Source organism: Palaemon carinicauda, chromosome 10 (genome assembly GCF_036898095.1).
Source record: "Palaemon carinicauda isolate YSFRI2023 chromosome 10, ASM3689809v2, whole genome shotgun sequence".
Taxonomy (NCBI): domain Eukaryota; kingdom Metazoa; phylum Arthropoda; class Malacostraca; order Decapoda; family Palaemonidae; genus Palaemon; species Palaemon carinicauda.
The window spans coordinates 72,008,859-72,029,441 of NC_090734.1; the positions used below are offsets into that span (position 1 = coordinate 72,008,859).

At 35.4% G+C, this 20,583-nt stretch overlaps 1 protein-coding gene across 2 annotated transcripts in view; it reads left to right on the forward strand.

Annotated features, from left to right (window-relative positions):
* The window catches only part of LOC137648629 (uncharacterized), a 43,938-nt gene extending 23,744 nt beyond the window's left edge, over positions 1-20,194 (forward strand). For both annotated transcript variants that reach the window (XM_068381570.1, XM_068381571.1), the window contains exons 3-4: positions 2,994-4,580; positions 18,976-20,194. In XM_068381570.1, coding sequence (XP_068237671.1) covers positions 2,994-4,580; positions 18,976-20,179 — 2,791 coding nt within the window. In that variant the 3' untranslated portion in view covers positions 20,180-20,194. The remainder of the gene's footprint in view (positions 1-2,993; positions 4,581-18,975) is intronic.
* Positions 20,195-20,583: the final 389 nt, after the last annotated feature.

Below are 20,583 nucleotides of genomic sequence, written 5' to 3' on the forward strand. Positions count from 1 at the left end.
GTTGTCTTTCTTCATTTCTGTTGTTATAACAGATCCATCTCTCTTTTTTCTCCTGTAGATATTTAATTGATAATTCTATGAGTGATCCTTACTCCATAGCCACTCCCTGAATTCATAGCTTAGTCAGCCTCATCTGCTTTCCTGTCAAGATATTTTATCCAGTCATTCCTGGCTTTTTATTTTTTTTTTTTTACCTCACTGTGATTACTGAAATACTGAGCATATTCTACCTTGTAATTCTCATTATTTCCTTGAAAACATTCAACAATCAATTTATGTCCGTTTCTTTTATTTTTTTATAGTATCCCAAGTATCATTTGATATCCATGGTTTTCTCTTCGTACCTGCATGTCCCAAAACTTCATTACCAACTGATTGATGCATGTTCTTAATATCACACCATTCTTCATTGTCTGCTCTTCGTCTCTTAAAGTCTCTAAAAACAATTTCTCTGTGCTCATCTTCTAAAAGCTTAGTTGTATTTAACCTAGTTATTCTATCTACTTTTCTGTTGGGTACTTTCAGTTGTAATTTCAATGTGGCAATGAGAAGCTGGTGTTCACTACCAATATCTGCACCTCTAAAACTTCTTACATTTCTCAGAGTCTTCCTTCTCTCCTTATTAATGGCTGTGATTATTTGATTTTTGTAATTACCACATGGTGAAGTCCATGTGTATTTGTGGATGTCCTTGTGCTAGGAAAAAAGTATAGTACCTCCAATAAAAAGATATGTTGTTGAACAAAAACTCTTGAAATGTGCTCCTTTTTCATTGGAAACCTTGCCAAGACTCTCAACACACATCACATTTGCTATCCCTTGATTAATCCTTCCAACTTTAGCATTGAAGTCGCCAATCACAATTTTTATCTCTGGGATATCATCTATTACACTCTGCAGTTCTTCATAATATTCATCTTTTTTCAGGGGAATCATTTGTTGGTTCATAGCAAACTATAATAATCATATTGCACTGCTTTGGTTTGAATTTGCAAGTAACAATCTACTAATTACAGCTTTCCACTCAGCTGTTGCCGTTACTGCTCCTGGTGTCATCATCATTCCTACCCCTTCTCTTCCACCTACACCTGTCCTACTAGAATGTATATGTATATATATATATATATATATATATATATATATATATATATATATATATATATATTTCCTTGGTCTAAGGTTTCACATATATCTGTCGGTTGGTAGTGAAGTCTTGGAACACGCAGATACAAGGAGAAAGCAATGGATATCAAATGATACTTGGGATACTATAAAAAGGAGACATAAACAGAAATTGATTATTGAAAGTTTTCGAGGAAGTAATGAAAATTACAAGGTAGAGCATCCTAAGTATTCCAGTATTGATAGTGAGGTCAAAAGAAAAGCTAGGAATGACTGGAGAGAATATTTAGACAGCAAAGCAAATGAGACTGACAAAGCTATGAATTCAGGAAGTGGCTATGGTTTAAAAATTGCTCTTAGAATTATTAATGCAATCTCTATAGAGGCAAAGAAGAAGCAGCATATACCCATCAAAAAGAGTTATGGATCTGTTATAACAACAGAAGAAGAAGAAAGACGACGTTGGATGGAACACTTCAGTGAGATTATGAATAGGAGATATGAAGAGAATAATTTGATTGATACACCTGAAGCTGATGAAGACCTTGATGTGCCCATGAATGAATTGAGTGTGTTTGAAATTGAAGCTATCTTCAAAACACTAAAGAGATGGAAAGCCCCTGGATACGTTGGAATAACTGCCTAGATGATACTGGTCGAAAATGAAGTGATTCCCAGAGTATTTAAAAGATTATTTTGTAGAATGCGACATGAAGAGCCAAACCTGATGAAGGGGAGTTTGGAGTATTGACGAAAATGGCAAAAAAGGAGACCTGACTGATTGAAATAATTACAGAGGTATAACACTTGCTTCAGATGTTATATAAAAAATATGTAACATGCTTATTCTAAAGATACTGGAGAGAAAGATTGATGAAATCCTGAGAGGGGAACATGCAGGATTTAGAAAAGGTAGAAGTTGCTCTGACCAAATTTTCATTTTGAGTCATGTACAGCCATGCGTAGAATATAGAAATCCACTTTTAATGGCATTTGTGGACTATGTAAAACCCTTTGTTAGTGTGCACCGACCAATTCCGTAGAGAGTTATGCATTGTTATGAAACTCCTCTTGAATATGTAAATTTGATTAAGTCTCTTCATGAGCATAGCAAGTGTAAAGTTAATGTTAATGGAGTCTTATCAAAGGAATTTCCAGTGAGCAGCGGTGTACTCCAAGGAATGTGTTGTCACCTACATTGTATATCCTCCTCATGGATTTTGTAATGCGTAGAGCAGTCGGAGATGGTGGAGGAGGATTGGTCTGGGTTGGTAATAGGAATTTAGCAGACCTAGAGTATGCTGATGGTGCTGTCTTTGTTAGCAGAACACCACAGGATTTTTATTTTGCAATGCTTTTTTACCAGAATGCATGCAAAATATCACAGGATGTTGGGCTGAAGATAAATGGAAGAAAGATGATGGTGAGAACGGAGTATGCAATGGAAGATGAACTATCATTGGAAGGAGAAATGATGAATGAGGTAGAATCATTCAAGTATTTAGGGTCGTTAGATTTAGAGCTTAGTGAAAGATTGAAAAAGGCAAATCAGACAATGGCTATGTTAAGTAGAATTTGGGAATCAAATTGCCTAAAATTACATATAAAAATCAGACTATATATCAATTTAGTGAGTCGTATTTAAGAATTCTGAATTTTATGTCAATGATATTTTAAATTTTCCCTTTTTTCTTTAGTATTTTGCAATTGTATTTTCCCTCTATACTGTATATTCTTAAAGAATTTTACTTAAAAAAATACCATTTCGATCAAATATTGTATTAATATGCATTTCTTAATCTTTTACAGCAGTTGCTCTTTTGTATTTTATATTTTTGTAAATAATTCTTTTTTTCAATTCTGTTTGATAGATCCAGTGGTGTACCAGACACGCCTTTGACACCAACAACAGAGTCTTGGAGAGGTAACTCTGTTCCAGGAACGCCCTCTCTGGACAATCGTAACATTAGTGCCCGACAGTTGTATCGCTCCTGTTCTGCTTCTCAACTGGGGACACACATTACATCGGATGAACCAAGTGAAGGGTTGGACCTTAGTTGCACAACTCTTGCTACTGACCAACCAATGACTACAACCACTTCCAATACATACTTTCCAACCAAAACTGTCAGTTGTGAAAACATCTCAACATTAGGTACCACTAAAGCCTTATTCCCTCATGCCTTTTTGCGGTCACGTCCCCCATCAGCCCCTCAGCAGGTGAGTCTACCAAACTCACAGATAGAAATACCCCCAATCTCAGGTACCTTGAACATGGATATTCAGGCACATCCTACTAATAGAAGAATGACAACTTTAAGGGATTCTGTTTGTGATGATGACACCCGGGAATTGATTCGACAGAAACTTAAAGCTGTCTCTGAAGAGAACTGTGCTATCAGTCCTGGTCATAGAGGCATTAATGGTGTAAACAGTTATCTTCATCCCAGCCCAGCTGCATTACAACCCCGATCTCGTTCTTTTTCAGCCACAACCATTACAGAATCAGATTTAGTAAGTAATCCCTATTTACTGACAGAGACCAGGCGTAGTTGCTCAAGACATTCTGAGCGATATCGAAATTGTAATGAGCGGAGATCAGCGGCACTGTACTTCAGCAGCAATGAAAGTGGATATGAAAGTGATGGTGCTCGACAAGAATCTCCCAAGACAAGGCTGAAAAAGACTGAAAGTGATGCTGATTCTGGTGTTAGTACTGAAAGCCATTCGGAAACAAACTCAGATTCAGGGTCTTTCATAGGTGCTGACCACCAAGGAGTGGCTGATCAGTACTCTAAACTTGATAGTGGCTGTGCAAAGTTTGAATCCTATATGAGTTTGGGCAATGTTTTACATAAAGAGTTATTAAACAAATCTGTAGACTGTGGAGTATACAATCATATGCCAAAATATCTAGATGACTATGGAGGTTACAGTAGTATTTCTCGTTATGGTGGTATAGAGAGACATCCCAGTACTCCTTTAACTCCTACTGTTTACAATCTTACTGATGAAGAGAAGCTAGAGCCTGGAAGAACTCGAAATATGCGCCGTCTTTCTGATCCTCAGGAACTGGTTAATAGACGTCAGAGACTTATGGGATCACAATTTGAGCGGCGCATGTCACCTCTAAGCCCATTAAGAGGGGCCCTTAGCGTTTTCAGAGAAGCCATAGACAACAGTGGACGTAATCCTTGGTGGGAAAACAACACTCCTCTTCGGGGACACCTTAAAGGAGCAGAGTTATCAAGACCATTTTCTGACTCTTACTCAATGGCTCCTTTGTCATTACCTTCTTCTCTGGCCCGATCTCCTACACCGAGGACCTTTCGATTGATGCGACTGGTGAAGGATCACACAGGCGAACTGGGTATCTATATCACTGCTCGAAGAAACTCCACTGGAGCCACCACAGGCTATGTTATTGCCCACATTGAAAAAGGCGGTTTAACTGAAAGGTAGGTTGCTATGTTTTATATTTTTCCCTTATTGTATTTTATCAAAAAGGGATTAACACATTTTAGATTATATATAGTACCGTATAAAGAAATGATGAAAACCTCAAATTTTTTTTTTTTTTTTTTTTTTTTAGGTTAGATGGGGTGGGATAGGTATGAATAGAAGGGTGTGGAGGAAGAAAGACTTTTAGGCTATCTTTCACTTACATTTTAAAGTGAAGTACTATAGTACATTCTCACATTCTTAAATTCTTGGGTTTACTCATTAAAAGGTTAGTGACGCACTTTAATTTGGCATTCAAAATTTTTTCCCTATTAAGATCTTCATTTTCCATTATTTTGTTAATAAATAACCTCGAACTCTAGTTACCTGTAATTACCTCTGCCAAGGAGCTTATCTTTTCACCTCTATCTGTTTGTTTGTTTCTCACCAGCCTAAGTGAAAAAGTTACTGATGAATTTTCATGAAAATTTCAGGATATGTTGGAAATTTGTGATTAGATTTTAATTTACGCTCTCCAAGTGTTTGGTTACATGTTAACGAATGTTATTCTTATCGTAGTATATGTTTTTCATGAGTTTTTTTTATATTTGCTTAGTATGTTGGTGGCAGTAGTTTTATTTTGAGGTACATTATGTATCATTTTTGGTACTTGGCTCCATCAACTATAGTCAATTCTTTTTAGTGAGGCAGATTTGCACCGTCTCGCAGGGATGCCCTTTTAGCTCGGAAAAGTTTCCTGATCGCTGATTGGTTGGACAAGATAATTCCAACCAATCAGAGAGCAGGAAACTTTTCCGAGCTAAAAGGGCACCGCTCCGAGTCGGTGCAAATGCGCCTCATTAGAAAGAAATTGAGTATAGTTGCTTAGTACCATTTTGTTAGGTGGCTAATAGTTAGTAGGGATTACATTATTTTATTACTAATGATCTTATTCTCTATTGTACTAAAGATTAATACTAAAGCATGTCACGCAAGTGTTAGCTTATTAGTAAAGTTACCTATAGTTGTAAATATTACTGAGGGTTAGTACCTTAGCCTATCAGTTAATTGCCACAGTGGCATTATAAAAGCTTTTTTGTTATAAAGCTCACGAATTATAATTATCATCTCTTAGTTTCGAAAGCATATAACTGTTAATAGGCCTTTCATATTCTGGAGGGATAACTTATACTTTCCATGTTCATTAGTTATACAGTATTATTATTATTTATTTATTATTATTATTATTTATTTATTATTATTATTATTATTATTTATTATTATTATTATTATTATTATTATTATTGTTGTTGTTGTTGTTGTTGTTATTATTACTAGCTAAGCTACAACCCTAGTTGGAAAAAGAGGATGCTATAAGCCCAAAGCTCCAACAAGGAAAAATAGCCTAGTGACGAAAGGAAATAAGGAAATAAATAAACTATATGAGAAGAAATGAACAAATAGAATAAAAAATGTTATGAATAGTAACAACATCAAAACAAATTTTCATACATTAACTATAAAAAAGACACTTATGTCAGCCTTTTCAATTTAGAAACATTTACTGCAAGTTTAAACTTTTGAAGTTGTACCGTACCCGATTGGGAAGATCATTCCACGACTTGGTCACAGCGGGAATAAAACTTCTAGAATACTGTGTGGTATTGAGACTCGTGATGGGGAAGGCCTGACTATTAGAATTAAATGCATACCTAGTATTATGATTAGGGTGGTACTGTCCGGGAAGATCTGAATGTAAAGGATGGTTAGAATTGTGCAAAATCTTATGCATCATGTATAGCGAACTAATTGAACGGCGCCAGAGATTAATATCTAGATCAGGAATAAGAAATTTAATAGACCTTAACTTCCTCTCCACCAAATTAAGATAAAAATCAGTAGTTGAAGAGCAAACTTGACAACAATGCTCGAAACAAGGTAGAATAAAAGAAGGAAAACACTTCTAAATATATTGGTCACCGAAAATCTTACAATTTTTTGTGCCTTTGGAGAAGAGACAGACCTAATGTTTCTCTCAAAAGTAAATTTGTTCTTAGTCTCATCAGCTTCAGTTGAGTTTTTCCTTTCCTTCTAAAATTGATGTATATAGTAGCTACTTATGTTACAAAACTTCAAATGGCCATACATGTATGGTTTGTAATGTAGTTGTATGTAATTGTTATTTTTCGTCGGTAATTTTCTCTGTGTTAATTTCTCTCTTTGGATTCTTTGAAGGAAATAGTTGGAAAGGGGGCTCCAAAGATAATAAACTTTTAAATATAAGTTGAACAAGAGTGGTTGTTATTATAAATAAAAAGTTAGAAAAGTGGCTTCAAATATAATTTGAGAAAAAAAGGCCAGTGGTTTCAAGTAGGATTAGCTTTCAGATAAAATTCGAGTTGTAAAATATGTCTTTAGATATAACTAAAAAAGCAATCAGAGGGCAGACCTCCGCCACGGCAGATTATTTCTCAAACCAAGCTTGCTTCTCTCAATCATTTTAGACCGTATGCGTATTTGAAGTCTGCGTGACAAACATGTGCGAACTTGGGGATATTGTTAGAGTTAATTTGATCGACCTTTTGCTCAACCTTGACCTTATCCTTTGTTTGACCTTTGACCTAGGAATTTCAAAACTGAATCACTTTTACATCTCAACATAACAATTTATCCCTGAAAGTTCCACTATATGAGTAAAATTGCGGCCAGAAGTTGTTCACAAAAACAAACGGACAACGGAAAAACATCGGGCGAAAACATGATCACCTCCCAACTTCGTTGGCGTTGGTAATTAGAACAAGAGAGATTTAGGCTGGATAAGTAAGGTTGAAAAGTGGACTTTGTCTTTTATTTTTTACTCCTTACTTGTGTTTTATATATATTTAAACGTAATGTTTATATATATATATATATATATATATATATATATATATATAGATAGATAGATAGATAGATAGATAGATAGATAGATAGATAGATAGATAGATAGATAGATAGATAGATAGATAGATAGATAGATAGATTTATTTATTTATATATTATATATTATATATATATATATATATATATATATATATATAAATATAAATATATTAATGTATATGTAGATATATTTATATATATCTATATCTATCTATCTATATATATATATATATATATATATATATATATATATATATATATATATATATATAATGTGGAAGTCATATAGATCATACTTTATTTTCCCTATGTAAGGAGACTTATGGGACACCCTGTATGTATACTGTATGTGTGTGTGTGTTTGATCTACCAGAATCCAGACATGGATGATTTATCTTCGATTTTCTTTTTACCATAATGGCTAGGATGCAAGAAGATAATAGAAAGGCCTCTTTTGTTTTCGTTGGTGGTTTCAATGCTCACCATAGGGATAGGTTAAATTCTTTTTCTCTACTGATCATCATGGCTTAGGAGCTTTGGACTTTGCCTGTGAATCAGGCTGAGCAAAACATACGTGAAGCTACTCACAAGCTGGGTAATGGCTTGGACCTAGTATGTACTAACTCCCATGGTATTGTAACAAGTAAGGTTGGTTTTCAAATTGGGACATCTGAACATCCCTTAAGTTCATCATTAGTAGTGAAGACTGAACAGCCTGTCCCTGATGTATCGTATTCATGTAAAATTTACATAAAATTTCAAGCAGACTGAAATGGCATTTGAGTGATATTTTAACTTGAAATGGTCCCAATTGTATAATAGTGTTGAGCCTATTGTTCTTTTGAATGAGAATCTGATCTTGATTAATAGTCTTATCCCTTTTCTTGTACTAAAGTACTGAGTAAAAGACAAACCCTGGTTCATTGATGATTGTAGACGCGGTTATTTATAAAAGCAGGAGGCCTGTCATCTTAGGAAGGGTAACAGATCAGATTTGACTTGGAATAATTATACTCAGCTAAGAGCTTTTTCTCAGAGTTTATGGTTCAACGAAAAAGGAATACAGTTTAACCATAAAAGAAATCCTGTTTAGTACAACCCATGTACATAAGTAGTGGGCTACCCTAAAATCTTTTGCTTAAATCTTATGGCTCTGTCACTCGTTGTCCAAAGGAAAAGGCAACCCATTTTTAGCTGATGTGTTTGATAGTAAGCAGAGTAATGAGAAACTTGATCTTCCTCTTTCCTGTCTTCCTGAAGTTAAACTAACTAGTTTAGCTTTTTGGTCTTGTGAAATTAAAGCACTCTTGATGGACCTAGGTGTTTATGGAGGTTTAGATGGAAATGGTAGTTTTCCTTTGTTTTTTTATTAAGTCTGCAGATTTCTTAGATTTTAAGATGTCTGTTATTTTCCGTAAGTTAGCAAGAAGAGGTTCTTTTATCACTTGTCGGAGAATTGGTAATGTTACTCCACATGTAAATGTATTTGTGGTAGGTCAAGTCTAGCTGATTTCTGCCCAATTTCCATAAATACCATACTAACTAAAGTTTTTGAACCTCTTTTGGCAAAATGTCTAAATAGGTCTGCTGAAGGGGATCATCTGTTCCCTAGTTTGCAATTTGGCTTTCGTAAAAGCCTTGGAACATGTGATGCCCTTCTTACAATTCCCAATGCTGCACAGAAATCCCTTGATTGTGGTCATGAATTTTGTATGATTAACTTTGATTTTATTACTGCCTTTGACCGGGGTTAGTCATGAGGCCCTTGTTTTCAAACTCAATCTGTTGGGAGTGAGTGGGTCTTTTCTTTGCATCATTATTGAGTTTTTAAGGTATAGATCACCAAGAGTTGGTGTTCCTCAGGGTAGTGTTCTTGGTCCATTACTATTCGTACTATATACACATGGCAAGTGGTTTGGCCTAGAAAACAAGCTCGTTGCATATGCAGATGATGCTACTCTCTCTGCATCAATTCCATCTCCTGAATGCAGATCTGGGGTTGCTGAATCCTTACATGATATCTAGCTAAAATTTGTGCATGGTGCCAATTATGGGGCATGAAAGTTGAATCCTAACAAAACGTCAAAGTATTATTGTAAGTAGATTGAAGACAGTGACATCTCACGATCTGGATCTTAGCATTGATGATGTTTTTTAACTCTAAATGACTCTTGAAATTTTAGGTATGGAAATATTTTCTTTTTTATCATACCATTTTCGAATTTCCTTAGTTTCATTCTTTTCATGTGGCCATTTGACGAATCTTGCCATTTTATTCTTATTAAAGTTCTCCCTTACACTTTACAGGATAAAATATTTCCAAACAATGGGTGATCATTTCACTTGTACTCAGTGCTTGCTATTCATGTCTTTCTTTTTATAACAGGACAATTCTCGACTTTTCAATTTTTTCTTTTAAATAATGCATCTTCTCCGTGCTCACTCTCTGCCTTTCTTCCCTTGCCCAATGCATGTGTTGTGTTTCTCATTATACCACAGTCTGTAATATTTATCTCTATTCATCTATCACTGATGGTTCCAACATTGTTTTTTATTTATTCTCAGTCACTATATTTATTCTTGGTAAACTCGATTGCAAACACGCCCAAACTGTTTGACCTGTTTGTGGAAATTAATGTTGTCATCACTCGCCATCACCATTTGCGAATGAATCAGGCTTTTTCTCTTTGTTGTATCATTTTTCTCTCGCACTTCTTGTGCTTGCCAATTCCCCTTCCCCCTCTCCCCCATTTTATGAAATTTGACTGAACCTTTCAATCTTTTAATGCTGAGAGTGAAAAGCATTATAGGGCGTGTAAATTGTTGAATGTATGAATAGAAAAAGGAAAAGAATTCGTTAAGAGTTTTCGCATGCGCTGAGGAAATTTATAACCATTAATTGTTAATGCCTTTTCTTTGGTGGAAGTAAGTAGTTTTCTATTCTTTGAATGAGGAAAATTTGCCTCGGTTTTCAAGGGATTTTATGTTCATGAGCATAAGAAAACGTTCTTTGTTAATAGTTGCAACACGCACACATTTCTCAACTTGCTCCCTTTAAAGACACCATTAAAATCACCGTAAATATAATTTCAGTCTTATAATGGTAAAATTGCTGCCACTTAGTGGGCTAGCGAAAGAGAAAGCCTATTTTATATTTTCATTTTTTCCCGTCAGATATCGTTTTCTGTCACGTCAATGTTTACTTCGTCTAGTAATCGTGCTGTAGTATATAAGTATTTACACGTTTATTTTATTTCATTAGTTGCCCTAATCCTTTGATAAAATTACATTGAATTACTTTAACAAAGGAAATGTATAAAGAATGATATACCTTAAGACAGTACAAAAACAAGTAAGATTAACTATTTTGATCGCAAGAAAATAAAATTGGAGGTATCACTGAGCATTCTATGCTACAACCTCATTTAACCCAATGTCATCAGATTTTGACTTGAAAAAAGACGCCTGTTAGTTTCTTTAGGCAGTGAAATTTTTAAGTTAGCTTCCCTCATTTCAGTAAATTTACCTCATGAAATAAGCTATTAAGATAATGTAAAGTTGTTAGAGTCGCACTATAAGATTAAGCCGGGCTATCATCGCAGTAAAATCCTAGTGATAGTTTAAGAGATATTTATGTACATTTAAACTCATTAACGGAAAATTGTAGATTTTGGGCCGAGTATAATGCAGGCTTGAGAGATGAATTGTTCATGGCTGTTGAAGCAGAAATTTAATTTCCTAACCCAGTGGCTGAAAGCTTAGACGTGAAAGAAATGACAGTTCATTTTTACAGATGTTACAGCTGATTATGAGTAACAGGGTTTATGGAAGATGTCCTTTAGGTATCAAATTTCCTGTGTACACTTTGAGTATATATTGCCTTTCAATGTGACAGTTAATTCATGTAAAGGTTAAAAGTTTCATAGTTTTGTGTTTAAGAAACATTTAGATTTACAATACTGTACTTATACAGCAGTTGCACCCAGAAAGCGTATTGAGTATTACTAGTTCACATTTCTGGAAATTTTTCATAGTACAGGTGTGTTTATAATTGCTTCACACTGCGTAAAATAGTTGAAAATTTATTTGAAACCTAGTGATAAGTTTAGAAGGCTTATGGCAACAATGATTTTCATGTTTTAGGAGCTTTTGCTAATGTATCATACAGTGGTTATATTCCATTACAGTTATATATGTTGTTGATTCATATAATTCAAATTGTGCATTAAAGATGTAATACCAAAAATTGGTATTTTGATAACTGGTTTAGAGCAAGAAGTTTGTTTTAGATTCAAGTGTGCTTTGTGGAAATTTTTTCAGCAGGTCCAAATTTGCCAATTTCTGGTACTGTATCATATCTAGGGTACATTTGAAGAGAAATGCTGTAGGCTCCCTTGTTGGAAAAAAAGCAAGATCAGTCCCATAGCACTACAGTGTATTTATTTTGCTTAACTGTTCAGTAACGTCGTGTGAATCAAAAGACGTAACCGTAACTGTTACATATATGTAAATTTAATTTTGTGTTTAATCATTAGAGTGTTAAAGTGTTAACTATTTTCCTTGATTATCAAAATTTAATATTTTTATAAATAAATTTCATGTGAATCAAGTGATGGTATAATTTTCATAAAAATGACATTCTCTTGTCTTGGCCTAAGGTTTTGTTAAGATTTAATATTTCGAGGGATTTACTTTTTGGTGATGTTAAAAAACACTTAGGCTGCTGCAATAGTGCCAGCTATAAAACCAGATACAAAATCAATATGGATTTGTGAAGGTTTAAAAAAATTTAGTTGAAAAGTTGTCTGCGATCAGTTTCCTTTTGTTGGAAAAGTAAAATTTGTTCTATGATTCATTTTACAGATGCTTGTTTTCAAGTGCCAGTTGATGAGGAGTCAGGATTTTGCTAGTGATAAATACTCATTAGGGAATTTAATCATCACTTACACTTTTCCAAATATTTATTTCACAATTGTTAATGGATATCGTTGGTGTGGTGGCTTTTCTATGTGACTTTTGGATTGGTGGTGAAACCAGAGAGAGGCATGATAACAGATTGGACCGAGTCTTAAGAGATTTCTAGAAGCATAATGTTGTTATTAACTAAAAAGAAAATGGGGCTGAGTACAAGCTCTCTTGCATATTAATGCTATGTTATTTCGGGTAATGGTAATAAACATTCACTAAAGAAGCTTCCTGGTATTCTGAAAGACCCTTCTCCGAAGTCAGCGAGTGAAGTGTATGCCTTTTTAAGTTTGGTCACTTATAATTGTAAATTTGTAAGAAACTTATCAGTTATCATAGGACCATTGTATGATTTCCTTGAAAAAGGTTCCAAGTGGTAATACGTAGAAGATGCATCTTTGAAAATAACAGGAGAGTTACCTAGATTGGATTAACTTTTAAATTATGATGGTGAACATGAAATGATAATTTAAGTTTCTCCAGTATTTGTTAGGTATGGGATTTAGCAAGAAATGATGGGTTGTTCACAACAGTCCAGTGTATTTTGCAAGCCATAAAAAATCTTTTGCAAAACTAAAGTATTCACAACTAGGCAAAGAAGCTTTTGCTTTGGTATTATGCTGTATCGAAATTTGAATATTTTCAACTTAATTGCAACTTTGTGATTTGACGGGTCACAAGTCTATGCTTGGTTATTTGGTAGTGATAAACATTCCCCTAAATGCAGATGCCAAAGTGCAATGCTGGTCATTATTGTTATCCTAGTATGATTATGTTTTAAGGCTGAAGCCAGGAAACAAATGTGGTACCAATGCCAGTTCAGGATTCTGTTCCACACTCAAGGACTCAACCTGAACATGTAAACGTTGTTGAATCTTCAAAAGATCAGAACATTTCATATGAATTGACAAAGAGTGGCCCTGTTTTGATCAAAGTTTATCAGTGATTGAAATTTGGTTGGATTTCAGATTCTGCTGTTTCAGAATATGCTACGCTTATATCAGATTTGAGCATTTATGATTATAGATATTTCATGTTGTTTAGGAACAGAGTGCCAGAGAACTTCAAATCATTCATTCATTAGGATAATACGAGCAAAATTACAAAATAATGTTCTGGCACAGTTACATGTAAGACGTAATGGAATGAAATTAGCGCCATGAAAGTCAAGAACAGAAATTGGATATGGTGGCCAAAATTTGACCAGGATATAACAGAAATCCTGTTAATTGTGTTTTAAGAATTTTCTAAGATCTCAGGAAGTTACTTTATCTTGACGACAACTAGTAAGTATTGGTGTAGACTCCCCATGTGAATTATGCAGGTCCAGTAGATGATTATTGTCTAGTAGTCATTGGATCTCATTCCAATATTATGGATGTGGACCTTCATGTCGCAAATTTGCATGTACAACAAAGTCTATTTCTTTGTTGAGGAAATCATTCAGTAACTTTGGGTTGCCTGACATACTTTCAGTTAATGCTTGAGGGTACACTCGGGCACTCTATTCTGTCTTGTTTCTCTTCCTCTTGTTGTGTTAAAGTTTTTATAGTTATAAAGGAGATATTTATTTTAATGTTACTCCTCTTAAATTTTTTTTTTCCTTGTTTCCTTTCCTCACTGGGTTATTTTCCCTGTTGGAGCCCCTGGGCTTATAGCATCCTGCTTTTCCAAATAGGGTTGTAGCTTAGCAAATAATAATAATAATAATAATAATTTTGTATCTGAAGAAATGGAAACTTTCATGAAGAAAACGAGAATAAAATGCAGCTAGGCCGAAAGAGCAGTAAGAACCTAGAAAGAGGCCATTAAGGAAATTTAAGGAGGGTGATATCAAAAGTCGAATTTGTACATTTATGTATAATTATGGAAAGTATTTTTCAGCAGGAAATACTCCTAAAGAGTTAGTGTTCAATAGAAATTTTCGTGGTGTGGGAAATGTTGAAACCTTAAAACAAGGAAATTAAAAAAAAAAAAAAAAAAATAGTAGATTGGCGAATTCTAAATATGAAATTGATGATGCAGTTTTCGTCAAGAATTTTGGTAAAGGGCTAGATAACTAATTTTTTGGTGTGCGTAATTATGGGTGCCAGTTAAAGGACTTTGGTTTCATTGCTTGGAAAGGACATTCCGATAACTGATGTCCAGATATGTACCAGCTGTTTTGAATGACAACAGTGAAGCGAAATAAGTGTGGCGATCCTTGTATTCCTACATGTCCCTCACGTCCAATGAACGTTCCATCTAAATCAGGAGTGTGAGACGCCTTCGAATTGAATTTTTTTTAAAAATTATTCCAGTTAATTCTAGTAGCTCTAATGATGTCCAAGATCCACAACCTCTCCTAGGTCAACCGGTTTTGTGAAACCTCCAGTGAAATGTCTGAAGTGTGACCATGATACAATAGAAATTAAATTATTAAGATACGGTGCTATAAGGGTTTTCGCTGCCGATAAAAGCGAGAATTGAGTTTAGAATATGTATAATACCCCACCAAGTTATCAGAACCGGCCGTCCAAAATACTTAGGAGAATTGCTACATATTGCGCATCCAACAAATCGTGTCGACACGAGAATAGTTACAGATGGCTTCAAACTGCTGGAACCTAGATATATGTCTACTTAGTACTTAATGCTCCAGAGCCTTTAAATATGCTACCCAGAGACTATTTAATAAGCTCCCACAAGACATCTGAATGATTGAAGACATGGCTTTCAAAAGGAAACTGAAGACTTTCTTATTTTAACAGTCATTCAACAGTGACGATTTAAGAGTGAATGAACAATACGCGATATGAAACGTTAAATACTCTGAACGAACAAGGTAAAACGACAGTCGAGGTCCTGTAGAGAGAGGGGTTCCCCTGGGACCGGAAAAGCAGCCATCAAAGTAAATTAAAGTAAGGTTAGGAATGTTCATGGTAGCAGATATTTTGTCAGGAATGTTGATGGGAATGGGGTATAATTAACCAAGGGACCGCTAGATCTGTCAAAAATAAAGCCTTAATACCAAGATATAAAGAAAACAAATAGACTGAAAAGTTATGCAAAGGAGCTGTAAAATCTAGCAGATCTTTTAAGGTGATTAATTTTAAATGCATCGGTATTACAATGATTAGTAGAGGATGCAGTTTTCTAAAGTCCCCTTTTCCTGTTAAATACATCGTGTATTACACACGTAGCGTTATAGTAACACTGGCATTAAACGATTACTTTTATAGTTCACTGTACAGTATATGAAGGCATCTCTCTCTCTCTCTCTCTCTCTCTCTCTCTCTCTCTCTCATATGGTGGCATTTTTATAGGTCTGGTAGGCCTCTAGGGACCTACACAGTGAACCGAGTACCTTGGCTGTTACTCGATTGCAGTGCATCTATAAATCTTAGCTGGGTGGGGTCGAGTGAGATAAGAAAATTACTGATAAGTAATCGTTACCATGTCAAATTACTCTCATGTCATAAATAATAATGGTGGGTTTTTAACAAGACACCTTTAACCTTCCCCCGTGATACCATTCATTAATCTCTCTCTCTCTCTCTCTCTCTCTCTCTCTCTCTCTCTCTTTTTCGATATATATATATATATATATATATATATATATATATATATATATATATTATATATATCATTATTGTTACTTGCCAAGCTACAGCCCCAGTGGGAAAAGCAGGATGATATAAGCCTAAGGGCTCCACAAAGAAAATAAGTGAGGAAAGGAGTTAAGGAAAAACTACAAGAGAACCTTAAGAACAATAATATGTATATATATATATATATATATATATACTGCATATATACATATTTGAATGATATTGTTATACGTGAATGTTTGTATCTGACTTGACAAGAGAACAATTTATTGTCTACTTTGCATACTTTAGAAGGAACATTTCCCCCGAAGGATTTTCTAGTTACGGAAAATGACAGCTTTAGTTGAGCACAATGCTACCTCTGGGCTTTCCTGCCTCTGTTATACAAAATATGAACCTAAACGCTACAAAATGCTGTGAAAGAGCGACTATAGAAGTAACAAAAGAAGAGAACACGAGAAGAAAGCACTGTTATACAATTGTATATAGGAAACGGAATTCTTAAAAGCCTGGAATTTTTATTTGCTGTTCACTAAGGTTTATGTTTTCTGCTACGCTTCTCATCACGAATCAAAGGTTTTTACTGTGTGGTCTGGTCTTCATCGTGGAAAAGAGCCGCTGCATAACTCAAGTTGTCTTGTTTTGCTTCTTTTGTATGACATTTTCTTATATATATCGGGGTGTCGAGGATAGAAGCAAGAGATTTTCCACTTCTGACTAGTAGTAATAAATGGTAGTCATATGAAAATCAGTTTTCCCACCGGTGGTTATTCATTACACAGTTTTCTATGACGCGAGGAATCAAGATTTTGAAGCAACGTACTTGTTACTCATTTCCAGTAGAATCTTGATTTTTTCAGATCTCCTTTAACCTACAGTTATGACTACCGTTGGAATGAATTTTCCCGTTTCAAAGCAACAGTGAGGATCAGCTATGAAACTGCCCCTCGTATTCATTCTCGGATTGTCCAGCAAACCTTCTCGAGTTGGTTATTGCTTCCCAAACGTTTGTTGTCAGTATATTTAGAGTTGAGACCTGATGTTCCTTGGATAAGAGACGAACTAAAATAATTGTTGCTATAATTTTAAACATATCAAAGGTTAAGGAATGATACTTTCAGATTAAATCCCGAAGATTTAGTCTCTCTCTCTCTCTCTCTCTCTCTCTCTCTCTCTCTCTCTCTGCTAAAAGTTTATCTGAGTATTATGATGTTATTTGGTATTTGTTTTCAAGACCCCACTCTCCATATACTGCCAAATTATGCAAAGCCATTATTTTCCTCTATCAATTTTTCATAATTAAAAACAATTCGCCAGTGGAAACAAGTTAAGATTATAAAAAAACCTATAGAATTATAAAAAAAAAAAACTAGCCTGGTTTCCTCACTAAACGACCTGGAACGGACATCATCAATAAAGTCAATCAAACAGAAGTTCGTGATGCCAGCTTACACTTGATATATAGGCCTATACAAAATATATGCTAAATTAAAATTGGAGTAATTACTCGAAAGTGTCTAGTGACACTTTTTAGTAATTACTCCATTTTTAATTTAGCATATATTTTGTATATATAAGTGTAAGCAGGCATCACAAACTTCTGTTTGATTGACTTATGTTGATGATGTCAGTTATAGGTCGTTTAGTGTGGAAACTAGGCTAGTTTTATTTTTTCTTATAATTCTATAGTTTTTTATAATCTTAAATTGTTTCCTATGTAGCGAATTATTTTAAATTATGAAATAATAATAGAATAAAACTATAGCTTTTCATAAATTGGCTGTAGATGGAGAGCGTGGTCTTGTAAACAAATACCTGTTATTTGTATGTTGTTAATTTAATAAATATAAAGTCTTGAAAGGAATTACTGTGCCATTTTTTTTAGATATATCTATTTTAAACTTAGTCATGTTATACTTTAATTTTTGTATAATGATAGTTTAAAGCCGTGTTCAGATTGCGCATGATCGAGATTTTTTCTGTTAGTAAAATATTGTTGTTATGGATAACATGTTCATCTCAAAGCCTTAGTTGGTTTTATGTTCTTTGGCATCTCATTTACAATTTACTTTTCGCTGGTGTTTTTTCTTGCTTTGGTCAGCGAGTGTAGTATTCAAGCTATTCCTGTCTTCATTCTTTACTTACTTTACTTTGACGGCTGCTTTTCCGGTCCCATACAGCAGGGGAACCCCACTCTACAGGACCTCCATTGTCGTTTTACTTTGTTCGTTCAGAGTATTTAACGTTTCATGTCGCGTATTGTTCATTTACTGTTAAATCGTCACTGTTGAAATAAGAAAGTCTTCAGTTTCCTCTTGAAAGCCTTAATGTCTTCAATCACTCGGATGTTTCGCGGGAGCTTATTGTATAGTCTCGGGGCCGTATATTTAAAGGCTCTGAATTGCATTTGTAATATAGTCCCGGACGTGGGCGAAGGAGTTTTCGACTGATTAAGCTACTTACTGCTGCTCTTTATAACTTGAATCATGTCCGAAAACAAACCTTATGAGGACGAAAAAAAAAAAAAAAAAAAAAAACAGGCTAGGTTTCTTTCTTTCTCCCTGTGATGATCCAGATCACGACTGGTTTATTTTCAATACAAGAACTAATAACGGAAGTTAACTGAGATAGGCAGCAAAATGTTCCCTTTTCCATTTCCTTCCACACTTGATTGATTACAGGGAATTTTCCACTTTATTAAGGTCTGTGTCTGTTTTGAAACGATTCCTTGTTCATGAAATTGCTCCTTAACCTCTTTTTTTTAAAGTGGATCAGTTTACATAGGTATTATTTTACATATTTAATCTTTTAAGGCTAATGTCAAGTAGTTGCAGCCAATTTGTTTTTACCGCATTGAGAAAATAGTTATACGTAATGTTGACAAATGTTTTCTTATTGGTGTACAGTATACTGATTAGTTTATTTTGTTTTGCAGAGATGGACGATTTCGAGTGGGTGACGAGATAATTAATGTGAACGGTAGACGCCTGAGAGGAGTGACCCTAGATGAAGCGCGACACATCCTGCGGAGTACTCCCAAGGAGGTCGACATCGTGATCGCTCGGGATATGGACATCCATCACCACAAGCAGTACACTAACTCCTCGCTTCACCTACCCCAACTTGAAAAGACTACCGAAGCTGAGGCCGCCCAGAGGCTCAGCGAAGCTTGTGGTGAGCTGCACAGCGCTGATAGGGCTTTCAGTAATGAACTTTTTAGTTCCGAGGATATGCTCGGGGCCAAGGGTGAGACTTGTTATTGGGACCGTAGTCTTCCTTGTCAGAGGGGGTCTTACTCTGACCATGATGCATACGCAGATTATTCCTGCATTCTCCCTCTCGAGTCCTATCTTCCGGGCTACGACCCTTTAAGAGCAAAGGTGGCTGTGCATGGACCTGTGTCCTCCCCGCAAGTGCCCTCGATCAACCAATCTTTGCTATCCGTCGGTGCCAACTCCGTCGCCGTTCACCCGACTACTGCTATGGCGGAAAATTGGGATAATAGCCAATACAGTGATTGTTTGTTAGATAAGGCAAACAATGTACCTCGATACGTAAATGGCGAAGTGAAATACTCTTCTACCCTCGATGTGAGTTACTCATCGATCAATGACGTTCGGTTGTGCAGTGATAAGGCCTTTAACAGTGATAATATTCAGACATCTAGGTTGACCCACGTCGAGTTAGAAAGCCCCAAAAACACGAGCTTTGCGAAAAACTCCGGTATGATATCTCGTCTACTGTCGACTCCCCAAAAGCAAGTGTTGATTGAGACGAGATCGAGACCTTCAACACTATGCAAAAAGTCCCCTTTTATTTACCCCAAGTGTCCCGAAGTTGCCAAAAAAATGTCGTGTCCCCCTGAAACATTAAAACTTGTAACGCCTTCCAAGTCGGAGCCTAGAGGTCTTAGTTCGACGCTACCGCGACGGCCCAAGAGTGTATCCATGTCGGTGCAGACTGTCACTTTCGAAAAGGGCAGGGGGAGGAAGTCCTTAGGCTTCTCCATCGTTGGGGGCCGTGACTCTCCCAAGGGCAATATGGGAATCTTTGTAAAAACGATATTTCCCAACGGACAGGCTGCCGAAGAAAATAAACTCCAAAATGGTAAGTTGTTGACAATAAAGTTTGTATTGTAATGTATGACTGCATGTACTATTTCGTATTACATAGAATTACACATTTAGTCACTCGTTAAGTATTTGTGAAATAATGTGGATGTGAGCAACCAATTACAAAACAGCATCATTACTCTCTCTCTCTCTCTCTCTCTCTCTCTCTCTCTCTCTCTAGTTTCTTTTGGAAAGTTAATGTTACTTCAGTGATTGGGGAGATGACCTTCCCAGGGCGGTAAACTGTCTCTCTTAAGACGATATTAACCTGTCAAGTTTATTTTGACAAAAAACATAGGTCCTACGTTTAACATTGCCGTTTGAGGAGAGGTTGGAGTAATCTACTCTAGATTTGACTCTGGTCTGAAAATAAGCAAATAACATATCTCATATACTGTGTGTATATATATATATATATATATATATGCGTA